Raw genomic sequence first — 8,722 nt, forward strand, 5'->3', positions numbered from 1 at the left:
TAATCACAATGTGCATTGTGTGAACTAAAACCACAAACATTTTTTACATAGAAAAAAATATCTTGATGCATATACTGGACCTGGTAGATGAAAAAACTTAGTATTTGCCTAAATAGACGAAAAACCTACCCAGGCAATGCAGTTACAAGTACTCCTCATAAACTGACTTATGGATTAACATGCAACACTGGTGAAATTTGATACAAAATTGGCTACTCACCTTTTGCATGATTCCCTTTTCATAATAATAGCGAAGTGATCGGCTAAGTTTATCATAGTTCATAGCTGGCCTATTTTTCTGAATCCCCCAGCGACGTGCCACCTGCCACAAAAATGGATTAGCATTGATTTGTTAAATGCATTTAACAAGCAGATCTTATCATCAGATACTTTATTTGGGGAAGGAGGAGCAGGAACCCTGCAGGTACAACGAATAAACACAAGACAAAAGGTTGCCATGACCTGAATTTCCCATGTACTACTATGATTTTTAACTGGACACATAGTCATCCATTAAACTTGAAGCAGACTTACTTATTTGCAAATGTGATGGAGGGTTAGGGGGTTTTTGTTTGTTTTTAATAAAGAAAACCAATGAAAAAATGAAGCCATGTAAAGAGATGATGCCCAAAAAATATTTATGAAGTTCCACCAGAAAACTTTCATAAAAGATGAAAACTTTTCTTTAGTTTGATACTGTGGATAATTGTACTATTCCTATATTTTCCTTGCTGTCAGAACACTAAGTTATATTAAACACACATGCATACACACTTAGTTCATGAACTAATACAGACTGTATTTGGAATGACAGCGATGTTGAGATTATTAGGAGATACAAGTTAAAAGCCAACTCCCAGTCTTAAATATTACTTCAGCAAAGAAAATGAATTATCAGAAGAGGCAGGGTAATCACTTAGAAGAACTATATGGTAGTATAAAGAATGGGACAGAAACTTCATAGTTGCAGTTGTATAATTTCCCTTAAAAAATAATAATAAAAAGGAACTCGTGAAGCCATTCCATAGAGAACAATACGCCTTCTGCTCTGACTTATGATTTCTACTTGCCTTTACGCTTCCTGTTTTATTGCCAAAGGTAGTTCTGGACAAAGAGACCTTTTGTTTAAAGAGCTTAACTGCTTATTCCCCACCTGAAATTATAATCGGCTGTTGGTGACATTTCAATTACTGGCTGTACAAATGACTATCATGTCACCAGAGGGAAAAAAAGTCAGAGCTGATGAACTCTTTAAAGCACATTTTATAAAAATGTTTGAGAGGTACATGAGAGGTACATATGCATACAGCTCTGGAAAAAGAGAGAGTAGCCAAGCAGCTTCTCTGCAGACTGCTCTACGAAACTTTCCCATAGGTTTCTGGAGTCTTTTGATGCAAACCGTAGACAACATGCAGCACTGAGAATTGAAGGGGACTAAATAACAACTGCAAAATCCATGACTTTGATCTCCATCTGGACAATAATTTTTAAAATTTGTTTTTAAAGCAATATTTCCTTTCAGTGGTGCAGCTTTTCAGGCTTATGTAAATTATCATGGCTCTGCTAACTTCAGCTATGTTATAGCTGTATTGAAACATACCTCCAATCATGTCAATTTATTCCAGCTGTAGATTTGGCCTAGATGCATAACCTTGATTCGCCTATTCATCTTTGTAACACATGCCTACATCACTCTCTGTTTATTCCTGCCAAGTTTTTTTCTGCATTAATCAGTGTCCTAAAAGTCGCCAACATAACAGGCTTGCATAATAAATAAATACACAGCAAAGATAACTACAACAAAATAATGGCTGAGAATATTGTGTGGTATTTTGACGTTCCTAAATAAGCAAGCAGGTCCAGAAGTAGTCTTGGTAAGCGAGTCTTCCTGTCCCTGAACTGCACAGCATTTATCAACTCTTGCTCTGTGGAAGGGATTCAGGCTTCTAGCCTTCCACCCACCTTCCTCCTGAAGGTTACTGTCCCTGTGACAAGGCAGCATAAATGGACCTACACCCAATTCTTAGCCTCCACAGTTCACAGTTACCTACTTTCTGAATGAACTATGGTGCTCAAGGAGCTGATACATACTCATTTTTGTTGTCACCCTTTCCACAAGGGCATAAACCTCCAGAAAGGGATGGGATGTCATTGACATCCTAACCTGCCACAGCTGAACCAACAAGCTTTTTGACTTCCCTTCAATTTACACTTTGCAACCAACAGAAGTGTGCAACTTCCCATAGGCTATTCTTATTTTAATTGACAGTTTCTGTCAGATCCATGACATTCATATAAAAACAACTTAGGCTCCTTTGTACTCCCTAAGAGCACACAGGAGTGAGCAAGTTTCAAGTAGCCTGCCTCCTCCAGATCTCAGATGCAGTGCTGCTCAAAAACACAAAGCAACTGCTACAAAGTCGTCTGATGATCTGGTTAACTTAAATCAGAGTATCCAATTCTTCAGGGAATTACACAATAAGGAAACCTTAGGGTTTTGTTTTGCTAGTTTCCCTTCCTTAGCTAATAAAATCTATAAAGTTTTTGCACCATCTGCTGGAAACCATTTTCCAATAAATCTCTTCAATCTTGAAAAACTTTGGACATACCTTAAAGACAAGACAAAACTAAGAGGGTAAAAAATACTGAGACTGGGAGAGGGGGAAAAAATCAGATACCTCATTCACCAAAATCAAGCCAAAGCCTTTCCAAAGATTCCACTCTGTTCTGTGCCAGGCCACACAACTAAGAAGTCCACATAGCCTGCTACGGCCACAGACTTGCCAGCAAAGTTTCGGTATCAAATCGACTGAGACTGTTCTGTGGTCAAATCCTAAGATGCACAATGCCAGGATCTGCCACAGTGACTATTACTAGTGCGGGGAAAGCTCAGACAAACCAGAGCCAGCACACAGGTCCCTGAAGCAACCTGCCCCTCAGCCAGCCCATGTCAGGAAGGAAAGGGACATCAGTCCTGTCTCCATCCCCAGCTACTCTATCATCCCCTTAGGGCTGTTGGCAGATGATGTAACTTAAATGCAAGAAAGCTTTCAGATTGCTTATGCCAGCAGACGGATGGCAAAGGGCAGAAATAGCTGGTAGAACGTAGAAGCAGCCTTACACCCCTGAAGCTTCCTACTCAGCTCTAACTCAGAGGGGATCCTGATGGAAAATTTGCTGCGGTCTCCTCTATTACCCAACCCTGTCCAAGGGGCAAAAAAGTAAACCAGGATGATACTGCTTTTTGACAACCCCAACCAAATCATCCACATTAGTATTACAATAAAATTCAGGCACAACAGATTTTCTAACAGTTTCCATGGCTGTTTAGAAAACAGGATAGATTATTTAATGTTACCTACTCAAAAAAAGTTTACGTAATAAATGTTCTATTTATTCCTGTTTATCACATAAGTGAACTAAGTCATATTTCAGCAAATGTTCATGCATACAAGTAATTTTATCTACCCCACGAGTCCTTCGTGGTTCAGGGGAGCTGTGCATTTGCATGAGCGCTTGCAAGCCTAGGACTTAAGCGTGCACTGAACAATCTAACAACACAGATAAGCTGGAAGACTCTGAAGACAACTCTAAAAAGAGGGGGGTTTATATAATTTTGATGGGATTTTACTGCCTAACGTTCTTAACCTCCTCTTTTGCCATCTGTTAGACTTGGGGTCTTTCACTCTACAGCCTAAAAGTTCTAAGTTCCCACATCTTCACACTGAAGAATATTTGGTGTTGAAAGACTATTCAGGGACAAGTTTTCAAAGGATTTTGGAACACAGCTCTATCCATGAAGCGGTTCTGAAAAATCTGGGCCCCACGATTAACGCTGAGTATTTTGTAACTCTAGTACTTGCAATATTTTTATTATTTTGTGGGACTAGGAATTAAGTCTACACTTAACCACACCTCTGTCCTAACCGAAGCACTTCCCTTGCCAGTCCTTTCTGTCACCCTTCTAAAGTCCTACTGAAGCAAAATATTGAAGGAAAATAAGGCCTAAATCCAAAGGAGCACTATTAAATTTGCAGGACAGGGCACTGGATGTCAGGGCATGCTGTCCGTCTAACCCACCTCCTCTGGCTCAATCAGTTTGAATTCCATGCCTCGGCCAGTCCACGCTATGAAGTGAGAGTTTGATGGGTCATCAAGAAGAGCTACCAAGAACTGCCACAGCTGAAGCGAGCCTCGTCGTTGATACGTTGGTCCCTCACGGTACATGCCTGGCTCCTGTTTGACATCACCTGCGCAGAATAGCAACAACATTAGATGAGCAATGTGCAAAAAGCATCATCACTCAGTTTGTCAGATAAACCAGCAAAGCAATCATTAGGGTTAATAAAGGGAGGGAAAGAATTCTTACTACCCAGCCACCCAAAAATGCAACACTCCCCTGCCGGCTGCTAATTGTAAACACTCTTACAATTACATACTCATATACTAAAAAGTACCTAAATTCAGTCATGATTTATGGAAGTCTCCCTAAGCCCTATTCCCATTTACTTCTGATACATGCAAATCTAACTTGCAAACCATTTTGCAATATCCTCTATCTGAAAGAGCATGAACTATTTTTGTAAGCAACCCCGATGTCTGAAGAAGAACCGCATTTGTGTACTATACTTTGCACAGCCCCAGTTTTGGAAATGTAATGTATGCTTCATAAAGCTGCAAAACCCTATTGAGTGAAACTTCTTTTGCATGCAAATGCTTCTAAGGAAAATTTGACAAAGTATTTGACTTGGACTTAAACAGCATGTGCTTTATGTATAGGTATGCAAATCCTGCAGATATGCAAGTTCCTCTGTGGCATACTGGACTTGCATATAAGCACATATTAGTTTTACTCATATCTACATATTAGATTAGTATTCCCCCTGAAAAGCAGTAAGTTAATTTTTCTAAAATTTCAAGTCCAGAGGAGCTTTTAAAAAACAAAAATCACAATATTCTGCTAGCTGTTCCACAAACTGCCAATGAAAAACCATCCTGCGCCATCCACACTGTGTCTCTGTTGTTTTTAAATCATATTCAAACTGAACAACTCATGCAAACAACAACAGCTGAAAGGTCTGATGCTGAAGCAGAGAATATTTTTTCTACACACGATGACAGCAGTCCTTGATATGCTGGTAAAACTCCTCATTTCAACTACCAGGAAGGAATACCCTCCAATAAGCACTGTGACCTGTTTAATACAGAAAGCCAGGACTTTACATTCAGCCACAACATTAGGATGCTCTGATGCCCTTTACAGAACGGCTCCGTGTAGTGAAAATAAGAAGAATAATACTAAAAATGGAGCACTTCCTTTTGTAATCAGGAAAGAAAATTGAGTCGATAGCTGTGCAAAACAAATAAATCAACACAAGGCTTTTTGGTTTATGTGAGGTTCAAGTTCCAGTCCTGAAAGGCCGCCTTTTTCAAGGACGGGATTTTTCTTTTAATGATAGCTAAGCAATGTGCAAATAGCAAGTGCAGTATTAGAGAGGATCAGATTCTTTGCCTGTGCCGATCTTTGATTTCAAACAAAGCAGCTGAGAATCTACTTCTGAAACATCAAGACTAGTCCTGGGCTTATCCCACTTTTGCTTTAGTGGTCAAAGCATGACGACACATCTGCTATTTTTTCCTCAAAAGTCATCATGCTACAAGTATAAACACACCTATTTGTATCACAACATCAGTCTTCTAGAGTACAAAGTGTTCTCTCACTGGACAGTGCTAGCAGCAGACTGCTTGCTTTGCAAGCACACAAATATTTCCAAACATTTTTTTCTTTTACTTTATTTGTATTTCTTTTCTGTTTTCATTCCCTTCCCTGTACAAAACCCAAACAAACAAAAAGGATTTTCAAGAAAGACATAGACAAACGCTAGTCCTGAAGAGTTTTAACTTCTTGTAGAGTACAGGGTCGTATCCCATTCCCATAAATGTAAATATGAATTTGACACTGATACTGAAAACAGATCAGGTCCACAATTGTTTTTGGGGAAGAAAAAAACCTGACACGATGTGTTTTAAAAAGGGAAAAAAAAAAACCCCATACATTCCAAAGCCGGGCTACAAAGTAGACTTTCAATAAATCACCCTTTCAGTGAATGTGTCAATCCAGTGACAATGCAATACTGGATCGAGCAATCTTCAGTTAGGTCTAATATTATTTAAAATTCTCTATTTATTTCTTGCTATTCCTTACCAGCCCTGGAATGCATGTGATACCTCCTTTTGAGGAATGTGTAATTCTTTGGGTTACTTATATTTTAGAGTCTCCCATTCTTCAGCAAACACACAAATGCTGCTAGACACGCAATAGTTTTGTAATCCATATAAGTGATTCTCAGGGGAAAACACACAAAATAAAGCAGGAGAAAAACCCCAAGAGTCCTCCAGCTCTACTTTTAGCTATGGTCAGAGAGCTGTTTACAAATTTATTAGAAAGTATCTAATCTTTCCTGTTAAAATAAATAAAGCTGGACATACATACACTAACATAAAGAAGCCACTCTAGCAAATTTAAGTAATTGGTCTCCAAATTACTTGCCAAAGTTGCAGACTAACAGAGTCACCAGCAAGAAATACTGAGTCCATCTACTTTGTCTATAATGAAATAAATCTGAAATCAACTGAGTTACACCAGGAAACTGATTTTACATCAGAGTAACTGAGGATAATTTGGGCCATTTATTTTAATTGACCTCAGAATCCCTCTCGGAAAAAAAAATCTGTTGTAATGGGTAGTGTTGTGAAAAGATCATTGATTTGTTATCAATCCCACTGAAAAATAAACCACTAGTACAATGTTTAACGTAGTGCAAATACACTGCCACAAACAGAAAAATGCCCTATACACTGACTCCCCACTATTCATCACTTCACAGACAATGAGACAAGAAGCTTAATCCTCAGTAACACAAAAGCTGCTGCTTTCTCCATCATTTTGTTAATTATAAGAACAGCTTTCATTAAATCTCAAACAACAAGCGGTATGTGATCATCAGTGCAATGGAAATCCTCCTATTACTTCTCAACAGTACAGCAACCGAGCTCCTCTGCCACAACTGTGGATGCAGCATCTTTCGCTGGCAAAAGTCGAACGACATCCTTTTGAAAAGGAGACTTTGGTTTCGAGAGACAAAGGTCAGCTTTGGTTGGGTGCACCGCAAATGGTGTGTAAGGAATCCTAAATTGGAACGTTACCAAGCTGTTTTGATCAGCAACAGAGAAAAGTCCCTCATCTCTTCCTTTTTCATCTCCCCATACAAGAAAAAGAGAGAGAGATGTGTCATACATACCGTCAAACTTCTCTGGAACAACGCAAGTGTCATCATAAAACTGCCGAGGTCCCTTTTCATACATACAGCCTGTAAGTTAAAAAGAGAGAGGTGTTTATATAAGAGATGCATGGAGAAAGAAGAGATCATAGGCTTAACGCCAGAGGGAACACTAAGTCATAGAGGAATCAGATTAATATCCCACATCCTTTACACACCGCCCAATGGCAACCTTTTGGCCTCAGAACAGGAGTGTTTAATTAATGTGTGCATTCCCAAAAGACTGTTAATCTCCACCTGCGAAAATGAAAAAGCACCCATTTTTCTCTATCATTTATTCCAAAATGTTTGTCTCATTTCCTGTTTGAACTAGCATGGCTTTGACTTTTAGCCATTAGTTCCTGCGGGTCTTCTCCCTTCGAGACTAAAAATGCCCTACTCGGTATTTCCTCCCCATATTCACAGAAGTCACCCCCTTGATGTTTCTTCCAATTAAGATCATTCTGTGAAATTTAATTTTTGCTGTTAAAAGACACCCTCTGCAACCCTGTATTCTTTCTAGCACTCTCTTCTGTACACACTCCTAACTTTTCAGTATCATTTTAATGTTTTGCTTAACCAGAACTGTCTTGCATGCCAGTATCAGCCTCACCAGTGCTACTTAGCGAGACAAAACATCTCCTCCTCTCCTGACTCCCTATGGCCCTCCTTTTGACTGTGCAAATATTACAGAAGGCCTTTTTGCCATACGGTTGCAATGTTTGGTCGGGCTGGTTTCCCACTGTGAAGCCGAGGAGGAGGCGGTCCATCTCAAAATCATTTTTTCCAATATACTGTTTCCCGGTTCCATAAGCCTGGCCTACATTCAGCGTATTAAAAAAACATTTTGTCTAATGTGCCCAGATTACCAAACAATTCAAATTGCTTTGTGTGACTGCCCTGTCCTACCTGTTATTTACCACTCTGCCTATCTTTGTGCCATAAAGTTATCTATTAACTTTGTTCCGTATCTTTACTGAAAATGTTGAATAGCAACATTCCTGATATCAATTCCTACAGAACTATAATAGAAACAATCCATTCAGAGATGATTGCCCAGTGACAGCCACTTTTAGATCTGTCAGTTGGCCAGGTCCTAATGTATTTAATGTGTACTTTATTGATACAGCTTTGTGCTAACTTCTTAATCAGAATGTAATGCAGTGGCAAATTGAATGCCATAAAAAGTCTAACTATATGATACAAGTATCTTTATCAAACTTTTAATCTCAACAAAGAATAGAATCAGATTTGATATGACCTTTATTCCATAAAATCATGTTGACTGATTTCCAAATACAGAAAACAAATATTTATCGAACATCGCTGCTTTTTGCTATGTCATTCATAACAATTTTACCACCTCCAAGTACTTATGAGTGCATAACATGGCTAAGATTGTT

General features: G+C 38.9%; 1 protein-coding gene across 1 annotated transcript in view; it reads right to left on the minus strand.

The window, feature by feature from the left end:
- LOC104081891 (ETS translocation variant 1) overlaps positions 1-7,365 on the minus strand; it is an 11,127-nt gene extending 3,762 nt beyond the window's left edge. Inside the window, exons 1-3 of the mRNA XM_009584796.1 lie at positions 7,302-7,365; positions 4,081-4,250; positions 221-322 (exon numbers count right to left, since the gene is read on the minus strand). Coding sequence (XP_009583091.1) covers positions 221-322; positions 4,081-4,250; positions 7,302-7,365 — 336 coding nt within the window. The remainder of the gene's footprint in view (positions 1-220; positions 323-4,080; positions 4,251-7,301) is intronic.
- Positions 7,366-8,722: the final 1,357 nt, after the last annotated feature.

This window comes from Fulmarus glacialis, unplaced genomic scaffold (genome assembly GCF_000690835.1).
Source record: "Fulmarus glacialis isolate BGI_N327 unplaced genomic scaffold, ASM69083v1 scaffold42069, whole genome shotgun sequence".
Classification (NCBI taxonomy): domain Eukaryota; kingdom Metazoa; phylum Chordata; class Aves; order Procellariiformes; family Procellariidae; genus Fulmarus; species Fulmarus glacialis.